General features: G+C 45.2%; 1 protein-coding gene across 1 annotated transcript in view; it reads right to left on the reverse strand.

Moving 5' to 3' along the window:
- Positions 1 to 1,417, reverse strand: part of LOC147103337 (serine incorporator 1-like) — a 39,899-nt gene extending 38,482 nt beyond the window's left edge. The window contains exon 1 of the mRNA XM_085962818.1: positions 1,290 to 1,417. Coding sequence (XP_085818944.1) covers positions 1,290 to 1,328 — 39 coding nt within the window. The 5' untranslated portion in view covers positions 1,329 to 1,417. The remainder of the gene's footprint in view (positions 1 to 1,289) is intronic.
- Between the last annotated feature and the right edge of the window lie 17,661 nt (positions 1,418 to 19,078).

The raw sequence follows: 19,078 nt of genomic DNA on the forward strand, positions 1-19,078 counted from the left end.
GAGAAGTTGTTTCCACTTGGAGGAATGACCAGAACTAGGGGCTACAAATAGAAGATAGTCATTAATAAACCCAATAGGGAATTCAGGAGAAACTTCTTTACCCAGAGAGTGGTGAGAATGTGGAACTCACTACCACAAGGTGTAGTTGAGGCAAATAGCATAGATGCATCCAAGGGGAAACTAGAAAAACACATGAGGGAGAAAAGAATAGGATATATTGATAGGGCTAGATGGAGGGTGGGAGGAGGATCGCGTGGAGCATAAACATCTTCATGGACCTGTTGGGCCAAATGGCCTGTTTCTGTGTTGTAAATAGTACGTAATACCATTTATCAGAGCAGTTTGGGGAAACATCCCTTCTGCAAAAACAGTAATAATTTAGCATGATAACCCAGTATAATAATTATATACACTCACAGCATGCAGGCAGATCCAGACAGCTCCATTAACTAATCAATCAATTAGGGGGAAAAATACATTGCTCGAATAAACATTTGGCCAGATTGCAATGGAGACAATGTCCTAGATTGGAACAATGCTGTTTCGATCCTCCACGCCAGAGACCCCAATCTCAGCCACTCAGCTGTAAATGTTAGGTATCCCGCCTCAGGGAAAAAATTAAGATTAGGTGAGCTGTAACCATTGGTAGTAAGGACTCAAACAATATGCACTTGCTCCACCTAGCATTCCTGACTGGTTAGAGAAGTGAGTGTCCCTCTAAAAAGGGCACAGTCCCAATGATGATGCAAATCACATGAAACTACATCATGATGATCTAAGCAACAAGAAAATGGCAAGCTCTTGTCCATCCACAAAATAAAATATAGACACACACTACGCCACAAAAAATGCTGTCTACTTAAAATAAAATTTAAAAAAAATACAATTTCAAAAATGAAGAAATAAAGTTATAAGGAAACTAAAGTTGATCTGACAGCAACTTCCTCAAAGGGGAAGTGAAAGATTAATTTTTAAACAAAAAACAGTCTAAGTGTGCAAATTCCCAGCTCCTGAGGAGCAAGTTTATTTCTATTTTTTAAAAGCTGCATTTAATTAAAAGGCATTTCTGCCAACATTATGGGGAATGTCAGGGCTGTGATTTATGGGCAAAAAACCCAACACGACATGGGAAGAGGCCACAGCGAACTGAGTGAGGGCTGGCCGGCCTGTTGGGAGGGCGAGAGTCCCGGGCTGGAGTGGTGCAAGGCCCCTGGACACCAAACAGCGAGACTCGGGCACCAACCCCCTGTCTCCCCCCCATTCACCCACCCTGGGGTAAAGGTACTCACGCAGCTGGCCAAGGAGCAGATTCCTAGGCAGGCTCCCATGGTGATCGAATCGGAGCTCTGGAACTTGTCGCTAAACAGACACACCTCTCTCTCTCTCTCTCTCTCTCTCTGGACTTCTGTTTACCAAGTCCGCCTCGGCACTTTTCGGAAACCCTCGGGTTTCGGGAGTCCGGTTTTTATTCGGGCGCAGCAGCGCCGCCCGCAGGCTGGGAGGATCGCTGCGGCGACGCCAGGAATGACAGCCCGCCGCCACAGCGCCGCCTACAGGGTGGGAGGACGTCTGCAGCAATACTCCTCAATCAGGAAAGGCAATCGTCCAAACTGCAGAATAATGTCACAAGTCTGAGCCAGAAGCTTGTGGGTTGAAGTCCCACTCCAGAGATTTGAGCCCATACTCTAAGCTGGCACTCCTGTACAGTATTGATGGCGTGTTGCACTGTGGTCTTTCGGATGAGATGTTAAACCAGGCCCTGATGGCCTTCTCAGGTGGACATAAAAGATCCCATGGCACTATTCGAAAAGAGCAGGGAAGTTCTCCCCAGTGTCCTGGCAAATAATTATCCCTGTTTGTGGGAGCTTGCTGTGCGCAAATTTGCTGCCGCGTTTCCTGCATTACAACACTGACAACAGTTCAAAAGTTCTTTAGCAAAATACTGCAGATGCTGGAAATCCGAAATAACTTTGTCTTGACAAAGGGTTTTGACCTGAAACGTTGACTCTATTTCTCTCTCCACAGATGTTGCCTGGCCTGCTGAGTTTTTCCAGCATTTTCTGTTGTTAGTTCAAAAGTTCTTCATTGGCTGGAAAGCGCTTGGGATGTCTTGAGGTCGTAAAAGGTGCAAGTCCTTTTTTTCTTTCTATTCCACCCTGACAGGTTGCCTTCCACCGATGACCGTCACTAAAGAAAATGTGTTTACTGCAATTAAACCTGAACTTTTCCCACCGTCTATGCTTCTTCAGTCTGACCAGAAACTAGCTGCAAAAATATTGTGGCCTTACGAACATACAAACAACGACAGACAGAAAAAGACCCTTGAGTCCATCCAACGTGTCCCACACAATTGTGCATCACACAATATATACACTTCCCACCCCAACCGAAACCATGTGATCTTAGGGGATAGAACACATTTCTACTTTTGGTACTCAGTGTCAAGCACAGAATGGACCAGATGTAGTTTCCTCTACTTTGCCCCACCAATGTGCAGAACCTCAGAAGTGTTCGCTATTCCTCATCCTTACAACAAGGAGGAGACTTTCAGTCCATCAGTCTGGTTGGAGAGAGAACAGTATCCTACCCCCATGGCAATGCCCCTTTTAAATTAAAATAACATTTTTCTGTTGTGATCACTGGGTGTGTGGATGAGGGGAGTGAAGTTCATGTAGTCTACATGGACTTCAGTAAGGCTTTTGACAAAGTCTCGCATGGGAGACTGGTCAAGAAGGTAAGAGCCCATGGGATCCAGGGCAATTTGGCACATTGGATCCAAAATTGGCTTAGTGGCAGGAGGCAGAGGGTGATGGTCGAAGGTTGTTTTTGTGACTGGAAGCCTGTGTTCAGTGGTGTACCACAGGGATCGGTGCTGGGCCCCTTGCTGTTTGTAGTGTACATTAATGATTTAGATATGAATGTAGGAGGTATGATCAGTAAGTTCGCAAATGACACAAAAATTGGTGGAGTGGTAAATAGCGAGGAGGGAAGCCTCAGGCTACAGGATGATATAGACGGGTTGGTCAGATGGGCAGAACAGTGGCAAATGAAATTTAACCCTGAAAGCGTGAGGTGATGCATTTTGGGAGGACTAACAAGGCAAGGGAAACACAATGAATGGTAGGACCCTAGGAAGGACAGAGGATCAGAGAGACCTTGGTGTGCATGTACATAGATCCCTGAAGGCAGCAGGACAGGTAGATAAGGTGGTTAAAAAGGCATATGGGATACTTGCCTTCATTAACCAAGGCATAGAATATAAGAGCAGGGAGGTTATGATGGAGCTGTACAAAACGCTAGTTAGGCCACAGCTGGAATACTGTGTGCAGTTCTGGTTGCCACACTATAGGAAGGATGTGATTGCATTGGAGAGGGTGCAGAGGAGATTCACCAGGATGTTACCTGGGCTGGAGCACTTCAGCTATGAAGAGAGACTGGACAGGCTGGGGTTGTTTTCCTTAGAGCAGAGAAGGCTGAGGGGGGACCTGATTGAGGTGTACAAAATTATGAGGGGCATAGATAGGGTAGATAGAAAGGAACTTTTCCCCTTAGTAGAGGGGTCAATAACCAGGGGGCATAGTTTCAAGTTAAGGAGCAGGAGGTTTAGAGGGGATTTGAGGAAAAAAAGAGGGTGGTTGGAATCTGGAACTCACTGCCTGAAAGGGTGGTAGAGGCAGGAACCCTCACAACATTCAAGAAGCATTTAGATGAGCACTTGAAATGCCACAGCATACAAGGCTACGGACCAAGTGCTGGAAAATGGGATTAGAATAGACAGGACTTGATGGCCGGCGCGGACACGATGGGCCAAAAGGCCTCTTTCTGTGCTGTATAACTCTATGGCCTAGAAATTCAGTATAGCCACGTTCGGGGCGCTAAAGTCGGGCGGCCGCTAAAGTTTGCGCCCGGCGCAGGTTCGCGCCACCTTCGCCGATATTCAGTCGCATCGCCCCAAGAGGTTGCTGCTGCACTAAAACAGGCGATGCACGACTATCATTAGGCGCTAAGCCGGCGGTCCGGGGCGATACCCCCGAGGGCGGGCGCAGCGCAGGTGCGGCGAGTTGCTGATTGACGGCAGACACTCTCAGCTCTTAAAGTGGGAGGGTGGATTTGTTTGACTGCCACTCTCTCACGGCGTCTGTGAGCCCTTTGAATGCAATGGAGAAGGCCAGCGTTTGCACCCATTGCAGCCCCCATTATATGTTTGCAAACAATGATATGACACTGAAGGCAAAGGCAAGTGGAAAGCTGTGGCCTGAAGCCACAAGTACCTGTCCGAGTGTTGAGCCAAAGCAGAAAGCTCTCTACCTTTGTCTCTCTGCAAAGATCCGTCTCTCAAAAAGAAGGAGTGCTGCAAAATGGCAGCCTTTTCTACTGCAGGAGGTGTGCCCTTTAATTTGCGCCCCCCGCGCCCCGCATCGACTGAGAACCGTTCCCCTCTACCAGGCGCACAATAGGGCGTCGCCACTGAATTTCCGGTTTGGGGCGCACAAAGGGCGTTGCACGAGGAAATGACGTCAGGATCTGCGCCGCCGCTAAATCTTGAGTGAAGTTGGGGAGAGGCGCAGATCGCGCTGCGCCCGGCCGCTAGCCGCCTAGCGCCCAACATCTCCTCCTCCTAAGGTGCTACCGGCTGGCGCAAGCAACTGAATTTCTAGGCCTATGACTCTATGACTGTGTGAATTAGATTATGCTAAAGAAAATATCGTACACTGCCTAGTCTATGCAATTTAAAGATTCAATCCCAATGAAGACATGGACAGGGGTTGATCCCACATTCATCAGTTTACAAGACCGATGCTTTACCGCTTGACCACCTCGCCCGGATGCTCATTACTCTGCTTGTCTCATACAAGAAGCATGATATGTTCACTGAAAGTAAAGTGATTGCTCGAAATGGATCACATTTCTAAATATTGCAACCTCTTTCAGTAGCTGACGAGAATTTTGTTAGTGTCATTTTTTCTGTGAGTTTATAAATCGTAGGGGGAAAAATTCAGTTGTTTGTGCCTCCCGTTAGTGCCTTAAGAGGGCACTAATGGGGCGCAAAGCAACTAGCGCCCGGGCGCGGTGATGTTTGCGCCGCTTGCGAAATTAACTAGACATTTTGCGGCGGCGCTAAACACTACCGCCACGATCTCCTGCGCCGGCAGATCGTGACGTCAGTCGAGTGCGCAACACCCCGTTAGCGCCCCGGACCGGATATTGAGTGGCGCCCCCTGCCTTACCGCCTGCCGCTAGCAACGACAGGTTGAGGGGAGCGTTTTGCTGTCAGAAAGGGACTGGGGGAGCGCTATTTAAAGGCGACCGCTTCCTGCTGTTTTTTGTCGGTGACATTTTTGAGAGAGAGACTGACTGACTGACTGACTGACTGACTCAACGCTGTGTGAAGGAGTTTTGGGTACTGAGCAGCACTTTGCAGGTTCATTTTGATTTGCCCTTCCTTGCTTCACCAGCGCTCTGAGGTAGCGCCTCGCTCCTCAGCCTTTGCGCCTTAAGAAAGGTGTGAAGCGTCTGATTTAGCGCTCCAATCACCTCCAGGGGCGATAAAAGCCAAGTTTGCTGTCGGAGGCGATAATTAGCACCGGGTGCTAAACTTTGCGCACGGCCGATAATGGCGCCCCAAACAGGGCGATACTGAATTTTTCCCCCATGATGTCAGATTCCAAATGTGGATATATTGGAAAAAATCTATTTATAAAATGAAGCACGTAGTGAGTGCATGTCCAAGTTATAATTCTGGTTATAATTCTTCATTATTTCTGCTGTATGCTTCTAGCATTTTCTGCTTTTATTTCAGGTTTTCAGAATTCACATTTATGCTTTTTATTCCATGTTCACTATGCAGCTTCAACTTAAATTAGTAATAAAAGTTTGGCAGGTTTTGTTTAGTCAATGTAGCGGATGGATTTACTGGAATAGCTAACTCACTGACTGCTGGGTAGACTTCCTGCCTAGTCATAGAATCATAGAATGGTTACAGCACAGAAGGAGGCCATTTGGCTCATCGAGCCTGTGCGGGCTCTTTGCAAGAGCACTTCAGCCAGTCCCACACCTCCGCCCTTTCCCCGTAGCCCTGCAGATTTTTTCCTGCAGGTACTTATCCAATTCCCTTTTGAAAGCCACGATTGAATCTGCCTCCACCACCCTCTCAGGAAGTGCTTTCCAGATCCTAACCACTCGCTGCGTAAAAAGTTTTTCCTCATGTCGCCTTTGGTTCTTCTGCCAATCACCTTAAATCTGTGTCCTCTGGTTCTCGACCTTTTCGCCAATGGGAACAGTTTCTCTCTATCTACTCTGTCTAGATCCCTCATGATTTTGAACACCTCTATCAAATCTCCTCTCAACCTTCTCTGCTCCAAGAAGAACAACCCCAGCTTCTCCAGTCTATCCATGTAACTGAAGTTCATCATCCCTGGAACCATTCTTGTAAATATAATTTGCACTGGTCAGTCAAGGTCCCAGATTATGGCAAGAACATAACATAAGAACATAAGAAATAGGAGCAGGAGTTGGCCATACAGCCCCTTGAGCCTGCTCCACCATTCAATAAGATCATGGCTGATCTTCTACCTCAAATCCACTTCAGGGCTCATGGGATTGGGCTCTATCCCCATATCCTTTGATTCCCTTAATGTGCAAAAATCTATCGATCTCAGTCTTGAATATACTCTGGGGTAGAGAATTCCAAAGATTCACAACCCTCTGAGTGAAGAAATTTCTCCTCAGTCCTAAATGGCTGAACCCCTATCCTGAGACTATGATCCCTAGTTCTAAACTCTCCAGCCAGGGGAAACAGCCTCTCAGCATCTACCCTTCGGCGCTCTAAGAATTTTATATGTTTCAATGAGATCACCTCTCATTCCTCTGAATTCCAGAGAATATAGGCCCATTGTACTCAATCTTTCCTCACAGGTCAACTCTCTCATCCCAGGAATCAATCTAGTGAACCTTTGTTGCACCCCCCTCTAAGGCAAGTATATAATTGTAGGTCCTATATAATTGTAGCAAGACTTCCTTACTCTTGTAGTCCAACCCCCTTACAATAAAGGCTAACATACCATTTGTCTTCCTAATTGCTTGCTGTACCTGCATGTCAACTTTCTGTGATTCGTGTATAAGAACACCCAAATCCCTCTGAATACCAACATTTACTGGTCTCTCATCTTTTTAAAAATATTCTTATTTTCTATTCTTCCTACCAAAGTGGATAATTTCACATTTCCCCACATTAAACTCCATCTGCCACCTTCTTGCCCAATCACTTAATGGGTCTATATCCCTTTGCAACCTCTTTGTCAGCAAATTTGGATATATTACATCTGGTCCTCTCATCTAAAATCATTGATATAGATTGTAAATAGCTGAGGCCCAAGCGCTGATCCTTGTGGCACGTCACTAGTTACAAACTCCCAACCCGAAAATGACCCGCTTATTCTTACTTTCTATTTTCTGTCCGTTAACTAATCCTCAATCCATGCTAATATATTACCCCCAATCCCATGAGCCCTAATCTTGTGTAAGAACCTCTTGTGTAACACCTTATCAAATGCCTTCTGAAAATCCAAATATACTACCTCCACTGGTTCCCCCTTATCTACCCTGTCAGTTACACCCTCAAAAAACTCTAATAGATTTGTCAAACCAAGTTCCCTTTCATGAAACCGTGTTGACTCTGCCTAATCATATTATTATTTTCTAAGTGCCCTGTTATCACGGCAAGTAAATAAAAGTATTTCAGTATCACTCAGGCTAAAGCCTCTGAGCATGGTGCTGAATAGCTCACAACTCAAAACCCTACAGGTAATCTGCATGATTGAGTTTGGCAAGGGAGTCTTTATTCCCGAGCAGAGCAGAATCACAGAGCCATTGACCTTTGATACATGTGCAAAGTGGCCAAAATGAACATGGCGTCCCATCGCCTTTATCTCTTGCAAATTATACCGGCTATATCGCTTTCTCTCCCCAAGGCCCTTTCTATTAATAATGGTAATCCTATTCCCAAACTGTTTCAGTGACAATAAAAGGCTCTAATTTGAAATGGTTACAGAGTGAGTTACTACAGGTAACATTCCCATCACACAGGAGCCTTCTCTTCCTTGACAGAATTGCCATGCTTCCCTCCCCCTCTGCTATTCTGCTTCCCTTCTTCTGCGGTAACCATTTACACCTCCATTTACTTGTCCCATTACCAACCCCTTAACATTACCATCATCCCTTTTGTCATCTAGTCAATCCTGCCATCCACCCTATCACAGACCTTCCCTTCCCTCGCCCCCTTTCCCTGGCTCTGTACTTGCTTAAAAACTGTCTCTAAACATCTTCCAGTACTGATGAAAGGTCATCGATCTGAAATGTTATCTCTTGTTTATCTCGCCACAATTGCTGACTGACTTGATAAGTGTTTCCAGCATTTTCTGTTTTTACTACAGGTTAAAGACTTGGGCGAACTCCTCCCCTAATTCGCCATTTTATTTTTTCGGCAGTTCAGGTGACTAGATAGCTCCATGGCTCTTAACTGGCAATGTTCCTTGCCAGGGCAGTTCTAGTTAGATAATTCTATAACATATGCCACTTTCCAATTGCTTACTGTGTAAAGGCATTGTCTGGTGTGGTATTAAGCCACAGACTAGCAGGTTTAGGGGGTAGAAAATTGTCGTAGGTGGTAGCGCTAAGCGGGAGGTTTCGATTCCTGTCCTTGTCCAACATTCAGCTCCATTGATGTCAATGCTAGCAGACCTTGCTTAAAAGCTGTTCATCTCCAACGTCTTCCAGTTCTGATGAAAGGTCATCGACCTGAAATGTTGGGGATAATTTTACCTCACTCCCCGGGCGAGAAATCCACGGGAATTGGGTGGAACGCTGGTTTTACATCCCGCCCAATATTACTGACCACTGACTTCAAAGGAGAGTAAAATCAGGCGGAGCGTAAAAACCAGCATTGCCGCTGATTCCATCCGCTTCCCGATGGTGAGGTTAAAATTGCCCCTGTTAACTCGGTTTCGCTCTCCACAGTTGCTGCCTCACCTGCTGTGTGATCCCGGCATTTTCTGCTTTTATTTCAGATTTCCATCATCCGCAGTATTTTGCTTTTTGTTCTATTTAAATGAGGCCCGAGCCTCAAAGTGGCTCCGGTCTCTTTGCTGCTGCAATGGGCGAGCTGCAGACACCCAGAAGTTAACATCGACCCCGGTGCGTCCAAAATCATTCCGTTGCAAAATTGTTTGTAAAGTCATTTGCATCTAGAGCCTTACCACAAGGTGGTGCCATTTCAATGAAAGAAAGAAGAAAGAACCTGCATTTATATAGCGCCTTTCATGACCTCAGGAAGTCCCAAAGCGATTTACAAGCAATGAAGTACTTTTGAAGTGTAGTCTCAAAGTGCTTCACATTCAATTAATTACTTTGAAGTCCAGTGACTGTTGCTAGACAGACAAATGTGACAGCCATTTTGCCCAAAACAAGATCCAACAAGTGGCAGTGAGAGGAATATATAATTGATTTGTGCTTGGCATTAGTTGATGGTGGAATGTTGGCCGTTATACTGGGGGAACTTTTTGCTCTATTCGTAAAGTGCCATGGGTTCTTTAATGTCAACCAAAAACAACCGGAAGAGTAGGGTTACCAACTCTGGCTGGACATGTTCCTGTAGATTTGATCACGTGGTAGCTGATCATATGACATTTGATCATGTGACACTTGCTCACGGTTTGAAAATGTCATTGCACTTACCAAAGAAAGGTCGGGTCCCCTGTAACCGAGTGCCTTTGCTTGCGGTTTCGGCTAGCACTTGAAGTGTGAGAATTCCAAGAGCCAGGAGAATGCCCATGCGTAGGCAAAGGAAGAACACAGGCGCAAACCAAGGGCACAAAGCTCTACTGTTCTCCCCAGTTGCTAGCAGCAGTGCTTGGAAGATTCATCTTACATTCCAGCAGACTCCCGGAGAATCTGAATGGTGATCATGTTGCCTGCTGAAGGAGCACTGCATTGTTGGAGGTGCGGTCTTTCAGATGTGACATTAAACCAAGGCCTGTCTGCCTGTTCAAGTGGATGAAAAAGATCCTACGGCACTATTTGAAGAAGAGTGGGGGGTTCTCACAGTATTCTTCACAACATTTACCCCTCAACAAAAACCATCAGAACAGATTATCTGGTCGTTTATCTCATTGCTATTTGTGAAGCTTTGCTGTGTGCAAATTGGCTGCCGTGTTCACAACAGTAACTACTTTTAAAGTAATTGATCGGCAGTGAAGCACTTTGGGGCATCCTGAGGACATGAAAGGTGCTATACAAATGCAAGTTCTTTTACAAGTAAAGGATGTTGAAAGACAAAGCTGAAGACCAGTGTACCAGAGCTAGCCACTCGCTGAGTTAAGCTGCACCAGTACACCTATAACTTAAAGAGGCTGCTCCTCGATTTTTGGCTGCACTTCAGTCCCACGCTCCTGATCTTCGGTCACCCGGTGCGGAGGGGAGCGGGCGGATCGGAGGACCTCCTCGTGGGACTGCTCCTGGGCCTGGCCAAAGTGGCCATTAATAGGTCCAGGCAGCGGGCGGTCGAGGGGGTCGTCCGGCCCGATTGCCTGCCTCTCTTCCGCGGCTATGTTCGCGCCCGGGTGGCCCTGGAGATGGAGCACACAGTGTCCGCCGGCACACTTGAGGTCTTCCGAGACTGGTGGGCGCTGCGGGCACTGGAGTGCATCGTCACCCCAGGTAACGTAATTATAATTTAATTTGATAAGTTTTATTTGAAGTTCTGTTAATTTTCAGTTAATTTACAGTTAATTTGGTACAGCTATAACACTCGCATCTACCCAACAGTGTGGAAGTTTGCCCAGGTATGTCTTATCCACAACAAACAGAATCAATCTAACCTGGCTAATTACAGCCCTATTAACCTCCTCCCAACTATAAGTAAAGTGATGGAAGGAATCATCAACAATGCCATCAAGCAACAAGTATAGAAGGTTGAGGTGTAATCTGATCGAGGTGTTTAAAATGTTAAAAGGATTCAAAAGGGTAGATACAGCAAAACTATTTCCTCTGGTGGGGGAAATCAAGAACGAGGGGACATAATCTTAAAATTATTGCTAGTTCATTCAGTGGCCCCAGGAGATTTGCCTGCCAATCTGAGAGGGCTGGAAACCCTACAGAAGAGGTAGCGGGGTGTTGGTCTAACATCGCATCAGAAAGAGTGCACGTCCAGCAATGTAGCACTCCCTCGGTATTGCGCTGGACTGTCAGCCTGGACAGTGTGCTCAGGCCCTGAGGTTCAGAGCAGCATGAATTACAAAAACCATTCACCTCAAAAACCACAGCATCCTCACAACAGATGATACTGGGAAGAACATGTTGAACAGGCAGCCTTCCTTATGTTAGTAACCTATTTTTCAACAATAATTGGCCTGTAGAGCTTCTGAATCACTCCAAAAAATAGGAGTGAAATGGAATCTGTCGTGTCTTTCTTTCAAGTCAGATTATTTCAACCGTTATTAATAATTAATGAGGGGAAGACGGCAAAGACTTAAGGAAATGTAAAATTCCACTCATATGTCAGAAGTAATAAATCACAGCCTCTACATCTTCAATGCTGATTATATATACTCAATATTTGGAAGTAAGTCAAAGAAGTCAGTTTACAATCCACCTGTACTGAAGGGGGTCTTCTTTTGCTCATACTATATACACAGGAGCTGACTCCGAGATATTGTTGTTTATATTCTGTCAGACACTGTTGATTTGTTACCCCTTCCCCAGTGTGTCTCCAAGATTATTTCCATTAACCTTGCTGCATCTGCTATATGGTGACATTGCCGAGCAACCCAGGAACTATAGCACAACAGTAGACATTTCAGCTCCAGCAGAAGCGCAAAAGGCATGTGCGTGTATCTGAAGAATTCTCTGCATGGGCTGATTAGAGAGCCAGTGAAAACAAAGGTCTCAAGCTGCGATCTAAGTACTTCTCGTATAATGATGATTATCAATCATCTTGTGAATTTCTCAGCAGACCAGACGCTATGCTGTCTGTAATCAGTGCAGCACTTCAACACTGAGTAACGAGCTTCATCCAGCCTACTTGTCTCCTTCAATAACCCACAGAGCTATTTGTGGGGTAATGCTTTTGATCAGGGCAGAGGGCTAAGGGGAGGAAAAAGCAATCCGAGATCCCACTTCTAATCACTATCCATTAACTGGGGCTGATTGGTAATTGGTTTGTTGGACCTAATGGCTGTTTCCTGTTCCTAAGAATTCTTATGCTCTTTTCTGATTAAGCTAAACTCGAGCAGCTTATAATCAATCTGAAAGTAAAAAAAATGGTAAAAGTGCCAAATATTTGAAACAATATACATAAAAGGGCCGACTCCTTGATGTTGCACTGAGGAAGTGATCCCTCACAGTCGATGTGGAATCTAAAACATTTTGTTATTTTAAAGACTTAAATTGAATGCAATAGGAAAATAGGTGAATGACACCCTTTCCACTTACCTGCTTCTTAATTTTGGAACTTATTGGACGCTACATTTATTTTTTATTCACTATTGAGATATGTTATATTAGGGATTGCCCATCCCTAATTGCCCTTGAGAAGATGGTGATGAGTCTTCTTCTTGAACTGTTGCAGTCTGTGTGGTGAAGGTACTCTTCTTCTCAGGCAGTCCCTCGGAACCGAGGATGACTTGCCTCCACATTAAAAATAAGTTCGCAGGTGACTGATGAGTCCAATGCAGGACCTACAGTCTCTGTCACAGGTGGGGCAGACGGTGGTTGAAGGGGTGGGTGGGTGGGGTGCTTGGGTTGACGTGCGCTCCTTGCGCTGCCTGCGCTTGGCTTCCGCTTGCTCCCGACGAAGAGACTCGAGGTGTCCGGCGCCTTCCCGGATGCTTCTCCTCCACGTTGTGCAGTCTTGGGCCAGGGATTCCCAGGTGTCGGTGGAGATGTTGCACTTTTTTCAAGGAGGCTTTGAGGGTGTCCTTGAAGCATTTCCTCTGCCCACCTGGGGCTCTCTTGCCGTGTCAGAGTTCCGAGTAGAGAAGGTACTCCCACAGTGCTGTCAGGGAGGGAGTTCCAGGATTTTGACCCGGCGACGATGAAGGAACGGCCGATGTATGTCCAAGTCGGGATGGTGTGTGACTTGGAGGGGAACTTGCTGGTGTTCCCATGCACCTGCTGCCCTTGTCCTTCTAGGTGGTGGAGGCCGCGGGTTTGGGAGGTGCTGCCGAATCAACTATCTGCACTGCCTTGTTGCTGGTTGACTTGGATGAAAGTGAAGGTAAGCAGGAGGTTGCACCAGCCTAGGGTATTCTCGGCGGCATCCCAACTAAATGCCGTGGGCTTCACTGGCCTTTGTAGAAACTATGAAGAAGTTGTGAAGATTTGAGTGTCCTGAAACAATTGCAGCAGCTGAAAATAACATTTTTAAAGCTAAAATAAATGTTCCCACAATTCTGTCACTTTGAATTGTAAAATCCAAGCATAATCTATAACATCACATTTCTTTCTGCCTGAGCTCTACTTGAACGACACAGATGGGGGAATGATGTGCCCACCCTGAGATTGAGCAGGGCACATGTCTTATGTTGATGATCCTGCCATTGTCATTCACACTTCATCTCGAGCCATCTTTTGTTTCTTTACTTGTCCCATTACCATCTCCTTTTCCCGTGCACCATCATCCCTTTCGTCATTTAATCTCTCCTGCCTTCCATCCTATCACAGACCTTCCCTTTTGTTCCTTCCTCCCCTCCCCCCTCGCCCTGCCCCTACACTTGCTTAAAAACCTTTTACATCTCCAACTTTTTCCAGTTCTGATGAAGGGTCATCAACCTGAAACATTAACTCCGTTTCTCTCTCTACAGATGCTGCCTGACCTGCTGAGTATTTCCGGCATTTTCTGTTTTTATTTCAGATTTCCAGCATCCGTAGTATTTTGCTTTTGTACATGTCCTATCTTACTTTTCTCTCTTTTTCTGCATTCCTTCTATCTTTGCTGATTCATTCTTAAGAACATAAGGAATAGGAGCTGGAGTAGGCCATTTGGCCCTTCGAGCCTGCTCCGCCATTCAACATGATCATGGCTGATCTTCTACCTCAACTCCACCTTCCCGCACTATCCCCATGTCCCTCAATTCCCTTCATTCCCAAAAATTTATCGACCTCTGTCTTGAATATACTCAACGACTGAGCATCCACAGCTCTATGGGTTAGAGAATTCCAAAGATTCACAACCCTTTGAGTGAAGAAATTTCTCCTCATCTCAGTCCTAAATGGCCGACCCCTTATTCTGTGACTGTGACCCCCGTGTTCTAGATTCCCCAGCCAGGGGAAACATTTTCCCAGCATTAACCCTGTCAAGCCCCTTCAGAATTTTATATGTTTCAAATAGATCACCTCTCATTCTTCAAAACTTTAAGGAATATAAGCCTAGTCTACTCAATCTCTCCTCATAGGGCAATCCCCTCATCCCAGGAACCAGGCTAGTGAACCTTTGTTGCACTCCCTCTAAGGCAAGTATGTCTTTCCTGAGGTGAGGAGACCAGAACTGTACACAGTACTCCAGGTGTGGCCTCACCAATGCCTGTATAATTGTAGTAAGACTTATTTACTCTTATACTCTAATCCCTTTGTAACAACAGCTAACATACCATTTGCTTTCCTAATTGCTTGCTGTACCTGCATGTTAACTTTCACGTACAAGGACACCCAGGTCCCTCTGAGTGCAAACATTTCCCAGTCTCTCACCATTCAAAAAATATTCTGCTTTTTTGTTTTTCCTACCAAAGTGGATAACGTCACACTTCCCCACATTGTATTCCATTTACCCTGTTCTTGCCATTCAGTCAACCTGCCTATATCTCTCTGCAGCCTCTTTGCCTCCTCCTCACAGCTTACTTTCCCACCTAACTTTGTATCATCTGCAAACTTGGATACGTTACACTCAATGTTCTCTCTATTTTTTTTTGTACTGAGCGGGCCACGAACTCCTTTGAACGCGACCTTTTCATCCATGGCCAAATTTTACAACAACAAAAGCAACTTTTACAACAACAATGGCAGCAACAGCAACCACTTAAAAGCATATGTACAGTAATGCCATATTCCTACCACACTGTCTCAAATCATGAGACAATCAGACAAGTTTAACATAACTTCTCTGCTTTTGAATTCTATCCCTCCAGAAATGAACCCCAGTGGTTTATTTGCTCTTTTATGGCTTTTTTTAACCTGCGTTGCTACGTTTAATGGTTTGTGAATTTCTACCCCTAGATCCCTTTGCACCTCTACCCCATTTAGTCTCTTATTTTCCAAGGAGTAGGCTGCCTCCTTATTCCTCCGAACAAAATGCACCACCTCACACTTATTTATATGGGAATTCATTTGTCATTTACATGCCCATTCTGCAACTTTATTTACGGTCAAATTAATATCACTTGCCCATATTTTTTTCCAGCTTTAAACAATTTTCAGAATTAAAAAAAAATGCTCATATTTTTGTTTCTGACAAAGGCAACCTGTGTTGCTCCCAGGTGCTTTGAATTCTTCAGCAGACAGGTGTGCTAATTGGGTTGGCCTGTAGAAAGTGAGGTGCCTCAACATTTCTAAATATATAAACCTGACGCCAGAATTCTGATTTTCAAAAGTAAGCTCCAATTTTCCCCACTTTTTATGTTATTAAAGTTTTTATGAACTTTCATCCGCAACAAAACTAAAACCATAAATCCATCGCTGGTGCAATGTTGGATTTAGTAAAATGTAGCAAATAAAAGTAAGTTAAACTTGAGTTAATCACTCTTCTTCCTTCTGCTAAAATGCTTTCTTGCTTCACCTAATGATTGTAAGCTTGATCTTACAAACCCATCTGCAGTAGGATCATTTTATTTTTAAAAACGGATTCACGTACAGCTCAAAATTCACACAAACTTGTTTCTCATTTCCTCTCCTAAAACATGTCACTGCCCCACTCAGGAATGGCCCTGCTCAGGAATGTCCCCGCTCAGGAATGGCCCCGTTCAGGAATGGCCCCGCTCAGGAATGGCCCCGCAGGGAGCGCGGAATTTGTGTAACAGAGGCCCCAGAACCGTGGCGCCAAAGGAGAAGGAGGGAGATGCTGCCCTCATCACCATGGCAACTGGCTGAGTGCTGCTCCTCTACAGCTTCTGCCTGCAGCACCTGGAACTTCCCAGAGAGCAACACAGCCAACCCCGCACCCACTCCCTGATGATGTGGCCGCTGCCCCAACTCTTTTGTTACTTTCCAATTACGATCGGCTCTGAGGTCACAAGACCCGCAAACGACTCTGTCCGCATCCCGGGGCATTGTGTATTGGGCCCCGCTCCCCGCTCCAACTGTCCGGCAGTCCAGTTCTCTGCGCCGCATTTAATTTGAAGTGCGCGCGAGCTCTGGAACGTGTGCATGGCCGCACGCCTTAGTGGGAACAGTGGCCACACTCAGTCCCTTCACCTAAGTCATTGATGTAGATTGTGAATAGCTGAGGCCCAAGCACTGATCCTTGCGGTACCCCGCTCGTTACCGCCTGCCAACCTGAAAATGACCCCTTTATTCCTACTCTCTGTCCATTAACCAATCCTCAATCCATGCTAATATATTACCCCCAATACCATGAGTCCTAATTTTGAATAATAACCTCTTGTGTGGCACCTTATCGAATGCTTTTTGAAAATCCAAATACACCACATCCACTGGTTCCCCTTATCCATCTTACAAGCTACATCTTCAAAAAACAGATTTGTCAAACACGATTTCCCTTTCATAAAACCATGTTGACTCTGCCTAATCATATTACGATTTTCTAAATGCCCTGTTACCACGTCCCTAATAATAGATTCTAGCATTTTGCTTACTACTGATGTCAGGCTAACTGGTCTATAGTTCCCCTTTCTTTCTCTTCCTCCTTTCTTAAATAGCGGGATTATGTTTGCAACCTTCCAATCCTTGGGGACTGTTCTAGAATGTACGGAATTCTGGAAGATTAAGACCAGTGCATCCACTATTTCTGCAGCTCCCTCTTTTAAAACCCTAGGATGCAGGTCGTCAGGTCCAGGGGATTTGTCGCCACTTAGTCCCATTAATTTCTCCAGTACTATGTCTTTACTTATACTGACTTCTTTAAGTTCCTCATTTTCGCTAGACCTTTGGTTCCTCGTTATTTCCGGAATGTTTTTTGTGTCTTCTACTGTGAAGACAGACACAAAGGGGGAATTTTGGGGGGGGTCTGTGGGGGCGTTTGGAGGCGGGTCGGCTGGGAATTTTTTTTTGACAGCGGGTAGGGAACCCGTTGTCAACCCCCCTCCACGCTAGTCTCCCAGATGTTGGGTCTATCATCGCTGAACAGACCCAACACCAAGTGGCAGGGGAGGCAATTTACATCATTAGAGAGACTGTTAAGAGGCAATTAACTAGTAGTTTAAGCTCACCTTTATATTTTTAGAGTTCGCCAACGGCTTTCCCGCTGCTCGGGGATCCCGTCAGGTAACGAGGTCGGGTGTTGTGTCAGCTTGGGATGATTTCTTTACTTGACAGCTGCAAATGGTCTATAAAAGCTCCCATTTCATAGGTGTTCACTTTCCAAGGTTAGAAGCTGTTACTTATTGCATTTGGAAGACAGATTGAGCTTTAAGCAGCTTGCAAGTGTTTGGAGCTAACTCTCTATCCAGTGTCACCTCATTGGAACAACCTCTCTCTCCATTGACAGATCGCTTCTGTCATCTCAACCTCACCTGCCATCTATTCCATCAGCATCGGTGCCCTTGAAAAAATCTCACCTTGGTCCTCAGAATCCCACCACGATCAGCCCCAACACCAGCAGCACCAGGCACACCAGCAGCAGCAACATCAACACCAACCTTCTCCACAATCAGCTGGTGCTGCACAGGACACAGGGCATCAGCACCCGACCACATTGCTGCCTGGGATGCCAAGATTTGGCAAGATTATAAGCCTCTTCCTTTGATCTAATGCTATCTTTAACTTCTCTTGTTAGCCATGGTTGGACCACTTTTCCTGTGGGGTTTTTGTGCCTTAAAGGCATGTATATTTGTTGTAAATTATGTATTAATTCATTAAATGCTAGCCATTGCTTGTTTACCATCATACCTTTTAATGTAGTTTCCCAATCTGCCTCAGCCAACTCGCCCCTCATACCTACGTAGTTTGCTTTGTTTAGATTTAAGACCCTAGTTTCAGATTTAACTAAAATCACTTTCAAACTCAATATAAAATTCTATCATATTATGGTCACTCTTCCCTAAAGGCCCCTTTACTACAAGGTTATTAATTAACCCTTTCTCATTGCACAATTCTTGTTTCTATTTGGTGGGTTAATTCGAAAAGGGGATTGCAGTGAATATAATAACAGTTCATTAACAGCTGCAGCCACACTTCAAAAGCAATCCATTGGCTATAAAGCACTTTGGGGATGACCTGAAGAGTTAATGAGGTAAATGCGAGTTTTTGTAATTTAAGTATTTGCACCACATCTTACGATGTTTATGTTTTACATATTGAGTTGCATGTCCCTATGGTTAAATGTTTGTTAATGTAGTTTGCGGTTTGACGTAAGAAAACTACTAGGCACTTGGTCTAAGCGTTAAACAAAGCTTTAATCAACTGTTTTACAACATGGAGGTCTAGTTGTGTCCTTCACTAGTTCCTGTTAAGAATGTCCTGCGCAAGCTGGGCCCATGCCCGAGTATTTATACTCTCCCTGGACAGCGCTACCCGCAGGCCGCTCAGTATTATTTCATGAGTCTTTCTTTCATGAATGACTGATTCATGTCACGGTTCATTACAAAAAAAGTAAAATGTAATGAATTTTTAAATCTCCTTGGTGTTTGGGCAGACAGTGACCCATTCTATAACCCAAAAAACAACAGCAACAGTTCTGACGAAGGGCCTCTACCTGAAACACTCACTTGTTTATTTTTTTCTTTTCGGTGATTGATGGATCTGCTATGTAGTTCCAACATTTTTTTTGTTTTTATGACAGGAACCAGACTGTTTTCCAATAAGCTTCACAATGACCGCAGTATTGAGATTCATGACTTGTGGCCCCTTCTCCTTT

The sequence above is a fragment of the Somniosus microcephalus genome, chromosome 20 (assembly GCF_052327205.1).
Source record: "Somniosus microcephalus isolate GS21.2 chromosome 20, FLI_Smic_1.0, whole genome shotgun sequence".
NCBI lineage: Eukaryota > Metazoa > Chordata > Chondrichthyes > Squaliformes > Somniosidae > Somniosus > Somniosus microcephalus.